The sequence below is a fragment of the Talpa europaea genome (assembly GCF_964194135.1).
Source record: "Talpa europaea genome assembly, chromosome: 5".
Classification (NCBI taxonomy): Eukaryota; Metazoa; Chordata; class Mammalia; order Eulipotyphla; family Talpidae; genus Talpa; species Talpa europaea.
The window spans coordinates 44,395,364-44,416,607 of NC_140071.1; the positions used below are offsets into that span (position 1 = coordinate 44,395,364).

General features: G+C 33.5%; 1 protein-coding gene across 6 annotated transcripts in view; it reads left to right on the top strand.

Moving 5' to 3' along the window:
* SSBP2 (single stranded DNA binding protein 2) overlaps nucleotides 1-21,244 on the top strand; it is a gene marked incomplete at both ends in the record, with an annotated part of 264,899 nt that overhangs the window by 232,022 nt on the left and 11,633 nt on the right. For 4 of the 6 annotated variants that reach the window (XM_084234130.1, XM_084234131.1, XM_084234132.1 and 1 more), the window contains 5 exons: nucleotides 2,612-2,647; nucleotides 4,645-4,699; nucleotides 7,947-8,017; nucleotides 11,282-11,360; nucleotides 13,713-13,741. In XM_084234130.1, coding sequence (XP_084090256.1) covers nucleotides 2,612-2,647; nucleotides 4,645-4,699; nucleotides 7,947-8,017; nucleotides 11,282-11,360; nucleotides 13,713-13,741 — 270 coding nt within the window. Of the gene's footprint in view, nucleotides 1-2,611; nucleotides 2,648-4,644; nucleotides 4,700-7,946; nucleotides 8,018-11,281; nucleotides 11,361-13,712; nucleotides 13,742-20,069; nucleotides 20,169-21,244 lie in introns of all 6 variants that reach the window. The other 2 variants (XM_084234129.1, XM_084234134.1) reach the window with 1 other exon arrangement.

The following is a 21,244-nucleotide window of genomic DNA, read 5'->3' on the forward strand; positions in this document are numbered from 1 at the left end:
TTTTAAGCTTATCCTTATCTTTGTCTTTCTGGAGTACACCTATTCTCTGTAAGTCCCAGCTGCCCAGCTCAAATATATCTTCTGTACACACATGGTACTTCTACATGTCTCTCACACTCTGCTGTCAGATACTGCTGGTAACTTCCAGAAGTGCAGGTTCAGTAAGTGCTAAGGGTGAAAGTCCAAATGTTCCTTTTCTTTTATTGGGAGCATCAAAGAATGTTTAGTAGAAAGAGTGGCTGTAGCCAAAATTAAAGAGTTTGACAGGTCAAAAAAGTGGAAAAATTGAACTAGATGAAGTAACAATTTTTTGAACTATTTAAAAATGCTTATTATATTTTACTGTGATGAAAGGAGCCATGAATAAGAAGAAATTAAAATATAAAGGAGTAAGGATTTGGAAGAATGAAATGGTCAGAACAGGCTAGCCTTAGAAACAAAGGGGATTATTTGTAACCTGAGGTGAGTGGATGAAAGATAAAATCAAATGGAGTGCTGAGCTGAAAATGAAGGTTTAGCAAGAATTTGATGGCTTTAATAATGACAAGTCAGACTATACAACTTCATAGTCACCATGAAGGCCAATTTAAATATTCAGGAATTTTGGGGAGCCAATTGTTAAGTAATTGGTAGCTTAAAATCCATCTTTGGGAATGCTTACACTACAGAGGTTGGAAAATGCTACAAGTTGGTGCTTTTCTTCTCTTCCTCATCATTTTGGCTGAGCCAAAAATGCTTCCATCTATTAGTGAGGCTGGGTTGAAGTTGGAGACATGATTATATTTTGGACTTTTTCAACCTCAGTGTTTCGCTCCAGGAAATCTCCCCTATACAGCAGAAATAGTGGCTGGAGAGTAGACAAGGAGATGGAAATTAACAAAGTATGCTTTAGGATAATAAATTTAAAATATTGGAGCAAAATAAAATACTGGCAGTGACACAGGAAAGGGACAGAGGCAATATAGTAGGAAGCTAATGGACTTAGTAAACATGGAGGAATTGTGATGGGGAAAATTCTGGTTAGAATGTACAACAGTTTTCATGAGTGAATTGAGGAATAAGGAATGTCATGCAAGTGAGTTGTTTAGGAGTTCTAGGCTATAGCCATTCTCATAAATGGAAGAGAAGAAGTATATTGTAAAAGAAGGCAGTGAAGTTTAAAAGTCAAATATCTAAAGGATGGTTAGATTGTAGCGTGAAGATACGTAAGAATGATGGTGGGAAAAAGAGACTGGGCATAACTAGAGGAAGCTCTAGGGATATGGGGAGATGAAAACTGGACAGTGGAGGAGTTGGTGAGATGGTAAAAGTAGATGCACATTTAAAATTAACAACAGAGGATGGTAGATTATGAGTGGAAATAAAGCCTAGTGAGCAAAGTTGTATTTAATTTTCAAGTGAAGTAAATATTTACTGCCCTGAGGATCCCATTACTCATAGCAAAGTCATCCTTATCACCAGTAGTACCTAGCATTTTGGTAATGGCCACATGAGTGCTCCAACACCTGTATGTAGGTCAAGCAGGAGCTTCAGACACATGTGGTCTGAGCTGAAGACAAACCAGTAACACCCAACAATGAAGAGAGGGACCTTTCAATAATTAATTAAAATCAAAGGAAGATTCTAACATTGTATACTTCGTTCTGCTTTTATGGTTTCATATTATTTTTATGTTTAATTATATGGAAGATGTTAGAGTAGAAGAAGCATTTGGGGTATAGGCACCATAACTTCACTACTTTAAAATTCCTATTCTGACCCTGTTTGACTCCAAGAAGACAGTAATTTGTTGGCTTTTTTCAAAGGAGGGCAAAAGTATCTCTTCCAAATGTGTACAGTCTTCATTCAAAGCTTAGCTTATGTGAAAAAAAAATATTTGGACTTAACCTTTTCTATTGCCTTAGACTCGATGCCTTATTTTTAAATATGTTTTCCAATTTTCATATCTTTATTATAGCAGTGTTATATCAATACTTTCTAATCTCAGGAAAGAGCTTGGTTAAGAGTTTGATTTGAAGGGAAAGAAGGAATTTGTTATCTGATTTGATTCCCACAAATTTTTTTTGTTTTTGAACAAGTTTTTCAAGACTTCTATTAACAAAATCTTTTACACGTATTATTTTATAATAGTGAATTAGAAAGAAAAGAGGGGGAAAGTGGAGCCTTTATATCAAATTTTGACCCATATTGCATGAATATAGTAGCCTGAAACATGCCTTCAAAAATAATGCATCCCAGAATGTATATAAATTCGAAGTTGTATTTGTAAAAGCTACTAATTTTAAAAATTCTGGTTCCTAATTTTTAGCTGCACAAATATTTATCTTTCTAATTACAGAGTAAGTTTCATTGGTATCAAGCCATGAATATAACTGCCCAGAAATAAGTGTAACTTGAAACTAATTCTAGCTATCTCCTGACTAAAATTTACTTTTTTTGGTAAATTCAAGGTAATATGTACATTTATTCTGCTTTCTGGCCCTCAGGCAGATATAAATGCCTCAATCCTTGACCATCCTTTGTAATACATTTTAAAACTTGATGAAAGTGAGAATATAGAGTCATTCTAGGTCAGTCTAAATACGTACTTTTTGTCCTGTTCATGTTCCAGATACCATACTCCTCAGCATCTCCTGGGAATTATGTAGTAAGTACATTTGGGTTTGTTTGCTCATAAGAATTGATGTTACATTTTATTTGGGCAATGAAATAGTTGCCCAGATGTTAAGAAGAGCCCCTGTGTATTGGGCAAGAAGTGAACATCTGATTTGTATTGAGTTGTTTCATCTGCCAACCTCAGTACATATGTTGATGTTCATTAGTGAAACAGTTATCAATCTGGCCAAATTGCCCTGAGTACTGTGTTTTACTTCAGCATATGTCTCTGTAAACCAGTACAATACACTCTGTCCAATCATGAAGAAAGCCATCCCCAGTTACACAATAATATGCTTGAATTTGCAATTCTCCAGGAGAATAATCTAACCTCCTCTGCCACCCTACTGTCAATACACAAAGTCTAAGACAACTTTAAACTTTCTCTTAATCACAAAAAGAAGCAGGTTGCAGAATGATGACTATTAAATTGGGGGTCCTTTTAAGTTGTTTTTTTTTTCATTCTTAGGAATTAAACATTTTTCTTAACATTATTTAGTACAAGGTTTTTTTTATTATTTCACATAGAAACTGAAATCAAATTTGCAGGTGTCACATGAGTTCTAGAACTTACAAATTAACTTTCAACCATTATCACATTATAATCCTTCCCAAGGCCATCATAGAAATTTTGTAATAATTAGGAGAAAATGCTTAGCAGAGAAGGATAAAATTGTAATGAGGAAAATCCTTCCTAAATTTCTTTAGAAATTTTCAGAGGTGGTAGCTAATTTGAATGGGAAGAAAGGAGTGCCTGAGAGGCTCAGTGAGCACTTTACCATCCACTGAAACAGTGATTTATGAACACAGTGAAAAGCCTACACTCTTTTGGGCCTGGGAACTTAGTGCTCAATGCTCCCTTAAGTCTATACAAACGAAGAATGTAACTTAATTTCACATATTTTTAATGATTTTTTTTTTTATTTATACAAGGCCAGATGCATGGGAGGGTGAGAGGATTCACCAGAGACAGAGTGGGGAGCAGAACAGGCAAACGGACCGAAGACACTGCTGAGGGGAGCAGGGGGCTAGGCAGGAGAGGTCTGCGCCATGTGGGTAGCTCTCTGGCCGACCAGGAATCAAACCCACACTACAGAGGCTGCTGACAGCTTCACAGCGCTGCGCTCAACCCACTGTGCCACCGAGGCCCTTATTTCACATTTTTTATGAAAAAAGGAAAATTAGAAAATTTGGGCAATACTCTTTTTTTTATTAAAGTCACTTAAGAATAAACCTGATATATGGTATTATGAGATGATTTCCTTTGATTGAAAGGAACTTCAAGTTGTTTATTAAATTCAAATTCAAATACATTTATTATTTGAAATTATTAGTGTATTGTATCTTCACACACAGAATGAAGCAAAAATTTGGTTACGGTACATCTGAAAAATTCTAAGACTCACTGCCTGAATTTTCAATTTTGGTTGTCTGAATAACTATATTAACTTTAAAATTACCTAATCTTCATTTTAGAATGATTGTATAGCTGCAACCACAGCATTCATCATCATTGCCTTTCCTTTCAGTTAATGTGATAGCTGAAGGTGCAGCCCTCCAGAAGCATTGCAGTCAGTACTGACAGAAGCAGCATCAATGTCTTTTTTAATATGAATATCTTGTTTTTAGTTTCCTATAAAAGACAGTGGTATATAATATAGAGTAAACTAAATCACAAGTACACATGGGTTATTTATATTTTGTGCATTTGTAAAGGCCCCATTAAATGGTTTGTCCTTAACCTCGTTATAACTGATGTGATTAAGTCATAAATAACAAATCCGTGTTACGGGCTCATTGTTTTGGAAACGTATCAAAAAAAATTCAACTTATTTAAGGTAAATTATATTTTGCATAATACAGAAATGATTGTGCACTCAGAAAAATATATTAAATGTTATTTTCAACTGGATTATAGTCATGTTTCTTCTGTTTTGTTATATATAATGAGATGCCTTATTTTTACTGAAATTTTGTGTAATTATTTAGGGTCCTCCAGGAGGTGGAGGGCCACCAGGAACACCCATCATGCCTAGTCCAGCAGGTATTGTAATCAATTTAAGCCACATGAGCATTTGATTACTAGAATAAAATCACAAAATATGAAACTCTTGTGACAGAAATATTCATTATCACATTGATGGGATACTTATAGAAGTAGAATAGAAGTAACAAGTAGGAAGAAATAGTATGTTTAAACATCTAATGGACAATTACTTTAAGCATATAGAAAATTTGTTGAGTGGGTAAGAGATTTAATGAGCAAGAAAACTGATAGATTTCTTGAGATTAAGGAAAAGATCCAACTTTCACCACTTAGATTCTGTATAAGTAACATGTGAAATATATGGACTCATTAGGTTAAATATAGCAAATCCAACCCACCATATCTGTCATCTTACTAAGGCAGATGCAAATGTGCTTATGGTATTATTTATCCCACACATCCATAGATATTTATTAACTCAAAATCCTTATGTAGAGGGGAAAGTTTTCTTCTAATCTCCTAAATTGAAATGCTTCAATATTACTATAATATTGAATAAATTTTTTTAAATAGCTTTATCCTTCTTTTTGAGACTATTACAGACTATGAAAAGTGTTGTAAAGTGCGTAATATAATGCTGGCAGTTTAACAGCCCTCCTAGGCCATGCTCTGTTACATGTATCGATCATGAAAACATTCATATCCTCTGACTCCTATCACTGTACTACTAGAACTGATTGGATAAAACCCAAAATTTATGGAGAAGGATTCTCATCTGTTATAGTCAGTGGTGAAATAGTAGACACAACCTTCATACCTAATCCAGTGTAAGTGAAATTAATATTTTATGAATCATGATGGAATACAATGTAACCATTAAAATTACTATCAAAGAATTTTTAATGACATGGAGAAATGTCCATAGTTCAATACAATATGATCATAATTTTATTTTAAATTATATATTACATAGAAATCTATAAAGCAGAACATGAAGAAAGGCTAAATCTTTATCAGTGATAAAGTGTTACTGGGTAATGAAATACACAGAGATGTTTTATACTTAGAAATTATTTTGCACTGTTTAATTCATATGGTTTGTTGAAATCCAAGATATGTGCAAACTTGAAATTAAATCTTGTTGATCAGCAAATAAGTTTTGATTAATTTAGAAAAATATAAATTTGATAATACAAATTTTTACTTTGCTTCACAAATGCTTCAGCATATATTCATAAATATTCCATAGATCTCTATCCTCAGAGCCTCTTCATTGAAAGTGAAACAAAACTCATTAAAGATAGAATTATGTGAATTGAACATCTTGCTTACATTTGCATTCTTGTATGGAGAAGTTAATGTTTAATTTATGAAGGCAGCATGTAATTAATAGACACTTCACTACAATAACAAAAAACACTGGGGGAGTAATGCTAAACTTTGCAGATAATAAGTAATCTGACCACTACTTCCTTTCAAGTCAGAAGTTGCCACCAGTATACTTCCTAGCCTTCTGCACATTTTTTTATGTACTCATTCTTTACCAGTCATGCCTCTACCATGAAGCCAATACACACATGTGTACATGCATGCACATACACAAACACAAAATAGATGCTAGAAGATCAAAGTTTTCCTAGGAAATTCCAGCTTCATTCCCCTCAATATTTTTCCTTTTTCCTGTATTCTTGATTAGTCTTAAAAATAGGTATTTTTCTTTCTGTTTATTTAAAACATATAGCCCACTTTCCACTCAAATTAATTAGTAAAATTAGTAATAGTAATTAGGGTGAAAAAAACATTTGAAGTTTTCTGTGTTTAAAAAACAATCCAAGATTTCCGGAAGGTAACTTTTTATGGGCTGGGGTTTATTCCATTAGTTAAATCTGAGTTAGCAGATATTGTTGTACACAACGTGATTAAGATATGGTCCCTTCCTTTCCTTCTGTCAGGGAACTTACCATAACCTAGTAAGAAGCAGAAGAAAATAAGACAAAATGTTAACTATAATGCAAAGCAGAATTCAATGGGGGGTGGGTGGTAGGAGGAGCCCTCAGGCACTTGGAAGTATGAGAAAAAGTATTCATGAAAGAGGTGATGTTTGCCATTGAGATGGGAAAGTTTGATTATATGCAAGAAAGAACAGTAGCCTGGGTTGCCCAGAGTAAATCAAATATATGGATTTAAAAACAGTTAAGGCTACAAAAGTTAATAAGGACCATGTTTAGTATAAACAAATAAGGATCAAATGAGACAGACATTTCAACTTTTTTGACAGTGTGATGTCTTAATCAAGATGTGAAAAATAAATATAAATCAATTTACAAGGTACCGATAAATATCTAATCTGTGCTGTATGTGATACACATTATAATAAACTTATTAATACCTAATAAGTAAATACACAAAAAAGAGAAATAATTATCCTTTTCCCCCTCTGTGATTATTGCCATGAGAAATTATTTTCTGCCTTGAATCAGAACTGAAAATCTGGAACACACCTTTTTCAAAATAGAACTGCTGTTATATTTAAGAAAACTAAATACTTCAAATAGAAAAACATTTCAACTGATATTTTCTAAATATAAAACATTTAGCCTTTCATTCTTGGTTATACATTATAAGATCACATATATTCAGATAATTAAAATTTGGCTAATAGACACAAAATGTAAAATTTTTAAATATTATTAAATTGATATTAATTATTGTTATAATGGATCAAGAATACAATGAATGTAAAATTTTTATCATGAGATATAGTGGAGGAAGCTGCCTTTTACTTCAAGCTAGATAACTTTTCATTTCAATTGTATAGTATTGTTCTAATCCCTTCCTGTTGGAATTAAACCATAACAGTCTACCAACTTTTATTATTAGCTAAATAAACTTTTTATTAAATTGGTGCGTATAGAAATGACAATTGAAAAGCTACAGAATCCAAATTTTAAGAAAATTTTGCTATCTGTATACATATATATTGCTTAGAGTTCATGTTCTTTAAAATATGGTATTTCAAAAGATATTTTTCAAAAGAAAATGTTCAGTTTTTTTAAAAATAAAAACTTTGCTATGTGATTTTTTAAAAAAAAATTTTAAGTATGTTCCTTTTGACCTCAGTTATTCAAGTGATTAAATAAGTTCCTACTACACAACCCAGAATGATTAGTGAACATCAGTAATGCCTTTTTAAAGGCTTATAGCTATTAATGCGTGTGTATCTGTCTGATCATCTTTAAATATTGCTTTGTGATGACTTGGTTGATGATTATAAATAAAGATTTTAATTAATATTTTATTTCAGATTCAACCAACTCTGGAGACAACATGTACACTTTAATGAATGCAGTACCTCCTGGACCTAACAGGCCTAATGTAAATATAAATTTTGTTAGTTTGTCTTCAAATATACTCCCAAAAACCATGTATTTTATTTCCTGGCAAGTGCTGAAGTGTGTATTATCCATGAGCTTATTGGATATCAAAAAAATCAAATTCTTCCTGTGCTCTAGGTTGAAAAATGTGATACAAAACATCGCAAAAGATCTCACAGCAGGGCCTCCCCTGGTGGCACAGCAGTTGAGCACTGGGCTGCTAGGCTGCCTGCAGCCTCTGCAGCTCTGGTTCGATCCCCGGCCACCGGCAAGGGTCCCACAAAAAAAAAAAAATCTCACAGCAATATAATGTAAATGTAAAACTGAACCTGAACCTAATCACTTATCAAATATTTGATTGTAATCTTAATGAGTTATTTGAGAATTACTGGTAACATATAGTCAGTTACACTAACCTCATGTCGAGCATCACTCATTTCTTCATTGTGGTCATTCACCTTCTCCTTACAATCTTGAAAATAAAATAGGAAGCTGAATATGCTTTTCTTTAGATTTTTGAAATCTGGAGTTTATGTGAAATCCATGGAGCCATGAGGCAGTACATGGTTAATAAAGTACATGGTTATGATTTCTCTATGAACAGGAAACAACATTTATCTATCATATAAAACCTACATTTAAAAAAAGTGTAATAGTATAATAGATAGGTTAGGAATATAGGTAGCTCAAATCAAAGGAAAATCAGAAGGCATATAAATAATTTCCTAAGTATGCTGAAAACCAGGAATGAAATAATTATTACAATTGAACTTCCTATTGGTGATAACAAAGAGAAACTTTAATTTCTGCCCAATATGTTATTTGCATTATGGCTAGTCTACATTGAGATGTGCTTTAAGTATAAAATATTTACTGGCATTTGATAATTTAGTATAAAAACTGAAATATCTCATTAAAATGTTTATATTGGCTATATGTTGAAATAACAGTTTATATGGAAGGTCAATAAAATATTTTATTCAAATTAACTTCACCTGCTTTTCATTTTAAAACATGACTACTAGTAAATCTAAATTTTCTTATTAGTTCACATTTGTGGCATGCATATTAGTTCTGTTAAGCAGCACTGCTTTCAGTTATCACAGAATTCTCTATGGAATCAAATTATTTTTCAGGAAGAAGAAAATTTCCTATGTGCAGTATCTAAAAGGTGTTTTCATGGAGCTCTTAAAGATCACTGAATAAAATACAATGTTCATTTCAGAAATGTAGCAAAGATATAGAAAAGCTCCTCCTATTGCAATTTTATTTCTTAAAACTTGATATTTGAAAGGAAGAGAATAAGGGAGGAAACCAAGAGCATATGGTACTGAAGACATTTCTGTAGGCAGCTTTGCTATCTTCCAAGTATGTTCCATTCTGGTCCTCTAATTTGATACAGAGATAAGAGATCCAAGAAAAGTAGATGAACATGTCACTTTTCCAAATGCTGTTCATCTCAGCCTGAGGTAGTAAAAGCAAATGCCTACTGAGGGCTGGGACTACAGTTTTATGTCCTATAAGCACAGAAGCCTATAGTCTTAGTGTTGTTAAAAAATAATATGGCATGACGGGGGGGAGGGGGAGAGGCAGGTAATAGGACCAAAAGAAGTTCAAGGCTACTCGCCTAATCAGCACCAGCCCCTCAGGCCAGATCTAAATTCTGGTGTTGACCAAAGCCTAGTAACAAAGAAATTCAAAATTAATTTCTTTGGCCTATCATTTGAGGCATACATATTACAAGTTGTTTACTGAAAAACCAATCCATGTGTTTTATCCTGAGAAAATTCATAAGCATGCAGTTTGTGTACTCAGTGATGAAAAGTCAACTCAGTTCCACATATAGCTGCTGGTATGCAGGTTGTCTGCTGAGGACAATTTTCCTACCAAAAACCTGTATGATTATACATTGTGTGAAAATGAAAAATGATGCAAAAAATATATAAAATAAATTTTTAAAAATCTTTTAAAAATTAGAAAATATATTTTGTATATTTCTTAATAAATTTCCTTATGTATTCTAAGATTTAGAACTTAGTTGTAAAATAGTTCAATATATCCTTTTAATGATTTATGAAGTTTTCATCCTACATAAGAAACGTTGCATAATCCAAAATCCCAAAGATATCCTTGTTTTCCTTTATACTTATTGCTTTATTCTTTGCATTTATATTTGCAAACCCTTAGGAATACATTTTGTCTATATATGAGATAAAGTTCCATGTATTTAAATTTTATAATGTTTTGACCACCATCTGTCCTAATGTGAAATGCATTTCAGAAAGTATGTCCCTAAATTTCCAGTAAAACCAATAAATGGTGTTGAGAAAACAAAACAAAAACCTGTATGATTAGTAACCACCATTACTACCCCATCTACACACATAAATACGCATGTATTCACACACCACTTTCAATATTCTGTACCATACAACATGGAAGGAATGCTGTAAACATGGGAAATTTTAAGAACAACTGTTTTCAGTAGGCTGTCTTAACTACAAGCATAATTATCTATAATTTGTCTTCAAACTGGGGTCCAGGTTTCCCCAGAAGTATTCTAGGAAAATAAGGGGAAAGAAAACTGAATAGGTGGGTCAACAACTCTCCAATAGTAGGCCTACCACAGCCCATCTATTCATATCTGCTTTATATGTGAGGCTTCCAATGTAAAATTTCACTTGAAAATAAAATAATGCCACTACTCTAAAAACATTACAAGAACTGCTATTGAATGTCTGCTTGAAATTGAACTGACACTGTTGAGACTGCCAAGAGTTAAGCTATACTCTACTATTCCCAAGGAACTGGATGTATTTAACCTACAAAATGAAATTATTTACTCTGTCCATCTGCACAAAAGTAGATTGCTAAGAAAAGTTCATGTTGAAATCTTCTTATTAAAAAGCTTAAGAATTGCCTCTGATTTTATAATAGCAAGATTTGTCAAGAACATAGAAGAGAATACTTATCTTATTTGCACCGAAATGTGCTTTCTAGTTGCGGCTATAATAAAGAGGAAAAATTTGGATATGAATGACAATTAGTCTGAAGATGCAGCACTTATAAATGATGTGACCAGGGAAGCAGGGCAATCTAGTTAGAGAAATCTTCTAGGATGAGAAAAAAAATCTAGGAAAAAATAATCCCCATAAGTTGAAAATAAAAAGTTGTGTTAGTATCTTAGTAAACACAGATGTTGTAACTTTGACTTAGTGAATTGTTTTCAATGTGATCATAGTCATTTTCTTCATTTTTTAAATAGTTTCCAATGGGCCCTGGGTCAGATGGTCCTATGGGTGGATTAGGAGGCATGGAGTCACATCACATGAATGGCTCTTTAGGTAAGGATATTAAGTTTGATGTTTAGAAATAAATTCAAACAAAAACCTTAATTCTATACAGGTGGGTATTATGGTTTGCATAATATACAACAGTTCTTCCATATACAACAACTCGTTCTGAAACGCTCCAACTTTTACCTCAAATTTATAGTTTAATCGACAGTATGATTATAGTATCACTTTAAAATCAGAATTGTGAGAACTGCTCTAACCTAACGCATATTCACAAGTATTCACTCTGACCATTCAAAATCTGGATGTTTTATGTTAAGTGGAAACACTCCTGTTTGAGCATGTGTAACATATGCCTTACCTACAGGGCTGCAGTGTCCTCCAACTGGTTGGCTAGTCTCCAAAGAGAAACTTTTGTTCTTTGTAAAAACATCTTAGTTTAAATAAAATTAATGATCATATTCCAAATACTCTGAATGATTCTCTTGGGAGAACACTGCCCCATGTCTGTATTCCGGATAACCTAATTTCAGGTAGTATTTAGTATGACTAGTGGTTGAAATTTCTTCTTACTAATGAAGACAGTTGTCTGCAAGGTTAAACGAAAACTTTCAGAATAGTGAGAAATAGACAAGTGGTACAAAATTGAGGTCACACAGCAAATATATATGTGTGTATATGTGTGTGTATATATATATGCATGCAGGCTAAAAGCAAAACCAGAAAAAAAGACATTTACTTTATGTTCATAAAAATATTAAGTAGCAATATGATAAACTAAGAGTTGACAAAGTGGGTAGAGATCTATGATAATTTTCTCCTTTTGAAAAGGGACTTTTACTTCGTTTGGATAAATTACATCCACGCACGATTTAAATTATACAGAGTTCACAACCCCACCCAGGGTCAAGACATGTTACCCTCCGATGCTTTGAAAAACTATGTAACTTCAATAATCAAGAGGTTATTGGCAACATGATAGATTTTTGTTCTTTTTAAGGATCCATCCTTATTTTCCCAATATTTCAAAGTCTTTATTTACACTGCCCAGCTGTGGTAGCTAATAACCATGTGTGAATATTTAATTTTAAATTAAATAAAATTTCAAGTTCTAACCCTCCTTTTCACCACCACACATCAAGTGCACAGGGCCATGTGTAACTAATGGTCACCATAATGGACACAGAAAGATTTCCATTATCACACAAAGTTCTGTTGGACACAACCATTGTGGAACTTTATCTTCTAACTTATTGCAAAATAGTCACTTTCCAATATTTTTATTTATAAAATTATTCACAGCAGCTATAAACCAGACACACACTAGAGGAGGGAAGAAGGGAGTAGGATCAAAACAAGGGTGGTGAGAATTTTACAGGGACTATAACCAAGATGAAAATGCATACTTTGTACAAAAATTAAAAATGATGTAAAAAATATATAAAATAAAAAAATTATTCACAAAAAGATGACATTTGGTCAAAGAAGATTCTCAGTTATAGTATTTACTAGAATAGAATCTGCAGAAGAATTTCATGTATGCTGGGCATATGGCTTACTGTTTTCTATACTGAACATTATTGTATGTATTTATATATACATGTAATTACATATATGACATATATTCAGTATTTATTATGCCTATTTATAAGTTAACTTAATAAATTCTAACTTTTGTGACTATGAACTGAATGCGATATATTAAATTATAATAATTTTATGTCAGGAAAATTGTTAAAATAGTTAAAACTAAGCTAATATGGCAAAGATCTGATTATTGTTCATTGTTAAGTATGATTCCTTTCTTAAGAAATTAGAATTGCTTATTTCTCCCAAGAATCAAAGTAAAACTACAATACTGTTTTAAAAATATTTTTTGTGAATTGCCATGAATATTGATTGCTGTCAAATTTTTATATTTGTATTTGTAGATTTTTATTTGGTTTTAGTAATTATAGTAAATTATGGCTCAGATTGTCAGATATTATTGCAAATGTCCATTTTATATTTCATCAAATTTAGAAGCATCATTTCAGAAAACATTTAGAGATCTCTTGCTTGGTTTTGTATTTGATCAATTATATAATTTACATATGCATACACTCTAAAATTTTGAACTTAGTAAGATACATAAATGAGCTCGCCAATATTTCACTATTAGGAATTTATGGTAGCCTTTACAAAATAAATAGGTGATTGGGAACTGGAGGAATAACTTCTCCACATTTGCATCAACAGTACTTACTATGCAACAGAAAAAGGTATTTAAGATTAAAAAATTCAGCTGATATATACTGGAAATACATACTGTGCACTGCTTTAATTTACATTAAAGGAGCACTTAATTTATAAATGAAATTCATTACCTAATAAAGGTTTTCTTTTTATATTTTGTTTCAGGCTCAGGAGATATGGACAGTATTTCCAAGGTGAGTGCTGTGTATTCTGTGGAACACTCATTAAGATTATTAGAGTACCCTTATGAATTGTAAGTGTTTGAAAGTAGAAGGCCAGATAATTAGGTGAAAACATTTATATATAATCTGTTAAGAGTCTTAATATTTATTAACATGCTAAGATTCATTTACAGGATATACTGTACATGATTGATACCCAAGTAATAGCCATGTTAATCACATTCTGATGCTACATGTTTGTAAAGCAAATAAACATAGCTTAGATATTTTTGGTAATGTGAATAATCTCAATCATTATTACATTGATAGTTCCTTAAAATAGAGCAAGAAAGTATTACAGAAGTATATGAATACAAGTAGGAAAATAAGCCTTCCAGTAGTATACATATTTTTTCTCCTCCAGTATTTAAAATTAATCCTTTGCTCTAAGATGCCTTACATTTTTTGAAAATGAACACTAAATATGTTTTAAGTAGTGACTAATTTCATATAGTTCTGTGAGTCAAAAGTATATTTAGAGTGACTATTAAGAACTAATTCTTATCTACTACTAAAATAACTCTTAGAAGTATGCTTTACATCAACAAATACAGAAATTCAGTAAAGGATGACTTCTAGTTTTCATTCTAGTTATATTTTACAGTCCTGTATAATAATGAAAAATACTTTATGCCAAGGAAAGACTGATTGAGCTACAAAACCTTTAAAATTAAGACATCAAACAAGAAAAAAGGTTTAATTAGCATCCTGACATTATATCTTTATTGCTGACTGTGTGGCCTTGGCAGTTCTACATGTATTTTGTGTTTAGAAATTATCTTTTCCTTTTCTGAAATTACATAAATATTCAAATGGAGTCTAGCTCACGTCTGCAAGAAACAGTATTAAGTAAACCTTAAAAAATCCTGTTTTCAAAATAAGACTTACTATGTAATTCCATTAGAGTCTTCTTGCTGAGACCCCTCAAGTCAGATGGCCGTGACTGTATTGGCTACCTTGGGTATCCGACAACTGATGTTGGCTGAATTGCGCTTTGCAATCACTATAAAAAGTCTAATGTTACAGGAGAGCATATTCTAGTATCTTAAAGTGGTTCTTTATTATCATAGTTGGGATCACGCAGATTGCTTAAGCCATCTTCCTAAAATTCCCACCATCAACCTTATAATTATTTGATCAATATAAAACAAAGTTCTGTATGAGAAATTACTTTGTAATTTATTGAGCATTTAAAATTTTTAAATAGAACCATAATGACAAGTTAAATACCATCTTCTAATCTGCTGCCCTCATATCAGATCTATTGATACTTCTGTGCTTCTTTCCCTTTTCTTTTACCAGAGACACGTTTTTCCACAACACTGATTACTGCTGATAATATTCTCTTACCTAATGCTTATTCTCTGAGCATTAATTGGCCACCCATTGTGTACTTTTGTGCACTGAGTATTATTGCCTTGTACGCTATGGGGAGATTAAAAAACACTTCTTTAAACATAATCTCTGTCCTTAAGTGGCTTATACTTGGGCAGGAGCTCCTTTATTCAGTTAACAAATGCACCGAGGCATCCTGCGGGACCCAGAAAACCCAAGGATAAACAAGATACAGTCTCTACCCTCAAGCAGCTCAGTGTAACTGAGGAGACCACACAAATACAAATAAGGAAAAACATTTACAAAGCAAAGTTCAAATATGTTTAAGAATTTTCTCCAAGTAATAAACAGTCCACTTAGTGTGTATTAGAAATGACTAGTTGCACCTGCTTCTTTCCCTGCAGTCTAATTATTTCATTATATTACTCCATGATAACCACATGTTCATGAATTGTTTCCTGCCTTCCTTCTTTTCCAGCCCATGTGCAACAATCTCAAGAAACTCCTCCCTATTCTCTTGTCTCCTGGATTGGTTTCTTTTCATCTATTTTCTTCTAGTCATTCTAGTTATCAATTTTGTTCAAAATCCCTCATAGATCTCCTGCTTCATCTTCCTAATTCTCCCACTAAAACTGTAAAACACCAGCATTACTACTCCATCGCAAGTATAATTAGTACTATTTCAATTATTTTTCTACTTTTTAAATTATAAAGTGGATAAAACTGAGTATAGTTACATGCAAGGTAAATAAATAGTACTGAATTGAAAAGCAGCCCTGTTCTACTACTAAGTTGTGGGCAAAGAATTTCTCTTAAGGCTTCGTTTTGTTACCTATAAAATAGAGTTTGCAATTCATTATCTATTTCATAAAATTGTTGAAAATCAAGTGTGCACATATGATAAGGCCTATGAAGCTCAATATAGACTGTCTTATTAGCTATATTATCATTCATGGGCAAGGCTAGGAACTCACACTGTCAACTGCTGACTTTCATAGCATGGCTGCAGTGGCAAAATGAATTAAAAGCTCCAAATGAAGACTTTAAATTATTTCTTTCTCAGTGGAGGACTGCTTAGTGAAACTGATACATGTCTCAAAATTGGTGCTTCTCAGAATGCACCTGTAGAAGTAATTTTTAAAATGAAGTGTGACATTCTTTTCATCCCTTTTGTCACTGAGAAGGCACCCATTTAATCAATGAAAATAAAAATATTTTCCCATGGTGGTGTTTTAGGGGTTGGGATTAGAGAGTGAGCATAACTGGTTTTCTTAGAAAGAAAAAACTTAGGGGCCTCCCCTAGTGGTGCAGCGGTTGAGCGCTGGGCTGTGAAGCTGCCCTCAGCCTCTGCAGCGCCAGTTCGATCCCCGGCCGCCAGGCGAGGGTCCCACATGGCGTGCAGACCTCTCCTGTCTAGCCCGCTGCTCCCCTCAGCAGTGTACTTCTTCAGTCTGCCTGTTCTGTTCCCCGCTCTGGCTCTGGTGAATTCTCTCACCCTCCTGTGCTTCTGACTGTACCCAGTGTTTCTATGAATAAATAAATAAATCTTTTAAAAAAAAGAAAGAAAAAACTTAAATATATCCTTCAGTTACATTGCAATACTTTCTCTATTTTGGACTTTGAAAAAAAAAAAAAAACATCAGAGAAGGTAAGGATCTGATCATATGTTTAATAAATTATCAAAGAGTCTTTTCAACTAAAGCCTTCTGACCTCAAGAACTGTAGTTCCACTTAAAGATCCCACACCGTTCACAGGGGAGCTAATCGACAATTAGAGATCTCTGCTATCATCTCAGGTGTGCGGCCTGAGTTCTAGCTCAATTGTCCGTCCCCCCCCCGGGAGAACCACAACTGGCAGCTTGTTCTTTTGAGGGGCTGGCAGATTCCAAATAGCACTCTGCAAAACTCGTTATTAGCTATCTGTGAAAAAAAAAAATCAATTCAAAATCCACTTCCAAAGGGCTTAAAATATTGTAAATATTACTTTATTCTAATTACAGACAGAACCAAAATTTCTACTAGTGTTCACTCTTACTAGCAGTTAAGAGGTGTGGAACAATTTCTGAGGATACAGACACTAACTTACTAATTAAGAGGTGATATGGAATACTACTTGCAAGATAAAAGCAGAAAACAGGAGCCTAAGAGAATTAAATGTGTTAGGTCATAGGAAATTGTGTTTTTGTGTGATAGTCATGTATGACATCATAGCTTAATGGGAAAATATTCTAGTTTGATGGAAGAGTGAATGAGAATGTAATAATAAAATCTATTGAAGATGGGGTCAGTACAATCCTAACTATACTTTTTCAAGGTAAAGTTCTGAGAGCACACGCCCACTAACTGCAACCAAAGCACCTACTGTAGCTAAGCTAAAAGTCATCTTTGTATTCTTTCATGCTCCCTGTTCTCTAATTATGTGCTCAAGCAATTGGAGTGCCGTTTTAACCAGTCCATGCCCTTTTTATGCATTATATTCTTATCTTGATGAAATTTACTGGACACTGCCCACAGAGCTGCAGTTCAATGTAACATGCACACCTTTATTTCCATCCTTCTAACCTGCTCTGGGCTGTGTTTGAAACCACTGCCCTAGCTGTTTGTTCCTCAGATGCCATTTTTGAGTGCATCTTTCACCTGCATGTTCATCATGTCAGTTGTGGACAACAATTTCTCTGAAACTTCCAATGAAAAAATTTTCATTGCCTTCCTAACATTTAGCATAGATTACTTCAGTTTTAAAATACATGTTATCTGTCCTATCGTTTCAAGATTCCCAAATAGGAAACTGGATAGGAACAGCTTTCAGAGATCTGATATTAACTCAGTTGTACATGTTGAGTGTATCCTTTAACCTTCCTCTCAATGTTATTAAATCCCCTGCCCTAAAATAAATGTATCATGCTGAGGCACCATGCAATGAAAAAAATTGCATGGAAAACAAATAGTAAAGTGCTTTGTTTTGTATCTAAATATTAATGCAATTTTACTTTTACATTTTAAGTATTTTAAAATCAACTCTGAATCAAAAATCAGATTTGAAATTAGATAAACTGTCAGAATTATAAATCAAGAAATGTTACTCAGCATAAATGCAGCAGAGACTGACCACCTCCAAATAAATAAGAGATAAGTTGTTCCCCTCAGGACGCTTCTACCACCGGGGATGTGAATGTTACATAAGAATGCTTCTGACTGTGCCCAGTGCATGTATAAACAAAAACAAACAAACAAATAAATAAATAAAAAGCATGCCTCTATTAAAAAAAAAAGTGTTAAAAAAAAGAATGGTGAGGACTCATTTCATGTATTTGTTTAATATGTAAACAGTATGCAACTTTAGTTGCATCCTCACATACATACAATTTTATGTTAGATTATTTTTAATTCCGAGATTACCAACATTTATGTACAAAATGACAAAAATCTGCCATCATCAAAAGGGTGATGGGTGTAAGATTTGGGATAAATCTTACAATATTTTTATAATTTAGTTTTCTTTTTGTGCTAAGTCAGCATTATTTATCATTCCAGTTTTCAGAAGTTGATTAACCACTTTAATAGTCAATGAGCCAAATAAAATACTTTGTTAATTTCCACCCCCCCCCCCCCAGAAATAAAGTCATCCCTATTCCTTTCAGAGTATATTTGCATTTCTATAGGCTTGGGAAACATTTTCAGAGAAAAATTTATCAAAAAATAGCATCTTTTTAATGCTATTAAACTAAGATTCCCCAGCCCTTGGCCTTCGTTGGCAAATGGAGCTCCTGTGGACTTCAGAAGATCCTTGTTCTCAGATCCTCCCTGTGGGGTGCACAGCAGGACCAGATACAAGCTGTATTTTCACCAGCTCATCTACCTGTCTCTGCTTTACAGCTAAACCATATTCTAAAAAAGCATGCATTCTTCTGGGAATGATTCATTCATGAAATTTTAATTTTATGACATAACTTGCTTTTAGTTAAGTAAAAAGCCTTAGAGCAATTTTCTTTAAGAAACCTTAGAAACGTATTCAAAAATAAAATGGAAATCCTTAGGAAAAAATCTAAAATCTTTCATTTGAAATAACAAAGAAAATTATTTAACCTTGAAATTTATTTTTTACAAGTCAATAAATTGAACTCTGAAAGTCTCTCACATCACAAATGCAATATTATGTGAATCTGCCTTATATACCATTGCCATTGTGTATTTCCTGTTGGTGTGGAGTAGCAGATGAGCTTGCACAGCTGAAATTCAGTCCTAAGGAGACTAGCACATTTAAGTAGAATGTGAGGCAAAATGTGGGTAACAAGTTTGATTATATCACTAACACTAGCTATTTCATCTCAAAGGAATGTTTCAAGTTAATCTATCTTAAGCTAATGATAGGAAAAGGTTCTAAATCAGTTTCCCCTCAAGCCTTCTCCCCCCTCCCAAAAGTACATACAGAATTCCCTGCCCAGAGGTATTGCTCTTGATCTTAACTATAGTTGTTAACTATCTTCCTTAATTCCTTAAGGGCCATAGAAAGCAAAAAATATTTGAAACAGTGTTATTCTGTAAATCACATATAGAATTCAAGGGAACTGTTTACTAGAATGGCGACTTTTGAATTTTGATGAATACAATTACCAAGGGAAGTTACGGTCCATCATCATCATGCCCCGGCTGGGGAAGGTTTTTAAATTCTTTATAGTTCTAGGAATTCTGTAAACTGAGAGTCGAAATTGAATAAATACTGATTCTGAGACTAAGAAAATAGTTGTGTCATGTTACTTTGGATTTTTCCTTAATTTTAGGAACATGTTGGTACCTGCCAAGGTGCAAAAAATTAACTGGAATACATGGTAGAAGCCTAAGATTAAAATTTTAAATCTGATTTGTCCTTAGAGATTCTGCTATAGATTCCATTTTTGAAATAGTACAATGTAAGAAGGAAATTAAAATCTTCAACAATGCCTTGTTTTCTAAATCTTATTTACAGAATTCTCCCAATAATATGAGCCTGAGTAATCAACCGGGCACTCCAAGGGATGATGGCGAAATGGGGGGAAATTTCTTAAATCCTTTTCAGAGTGAGAGTGTAAGTATTCCCTTATCTATTTCATTATATCCAGAATTTATTTCCAAAGCTCTTCTGTTAGAATAAATGCATAAAGCGGCTATTTATCTAGAGTTGAATAAGTTGATCTTTTAAAAATTAGGAAAACCTTTACATGGATTATCTCCAAAAAGTGAAGAGTAAACTTTTTACTCTTGTGCACAGTTACAAAAATGAAAGTGACACCACCAATTTTCTAGTAGAAAACATCCATCCACTCTAAAAGAACACACTAGAAACAGGTTGTATACTTGATAGTTTTTACAAGTTTTCATAATACTAAAATGTCTTGGGTCACTTACAAAGCCAGGTATGCTCTCAGTACTATCCTTGAGGCTCTGAAAATGATCTCTAAATGTTCTCACTTGGTGCACTAGACCTCACAGGACTGACGGCCAGTGTTTATTGGTGATCTGTTAACCGGTTGTTGACATTTAACCTGAACTGACTACCCAGGTCGTTTATTTGAGTGTGATAAGAGTGTTCGGCAAAGGCAGTATTACCTCTCCTTAGCGATAGACAGGAACACATAAAATTAGTTCATTTACACTTTGGCACTTACACAGGCCAAAGCAATCTAGTAGGCACTGAAGAGATGAGAAAAAAACATGGTGTCTTTTCTCAGAGTTATTGTGTAATAGTGATTTTTTAAAACTAATATTTCACATTAGAAGCACCTATAGAATTACTTAAAATTCACTATCCCAGAATCCTCCCTAGAACTAGTGCATCAGGAGAATGTCCAGGGGTGGGGCTGAGCATACTTGGCTGTGAAAAAGCATTGTCACTGGCACCGATGCACATTCTCTGCTAAGAGCTACTGAATTGGAATACAGCATCAAGGATTTCAAAACCCAACCTAATTTCATCTTCATAAGATCAGTGCCTCCACACATATCACCATCATTAAAATTATGATGGGAGAGCTACTAACTACACAGAAATAGAAGAGAAAACTACCCTCATTCTGCCCTAACTCAGCCTTCACTAGAGGCGATGCCATTGGAATGTGAAGCAGGGGCTACTTGTGGTAACATCTGCTTGGGCACAGAATGACT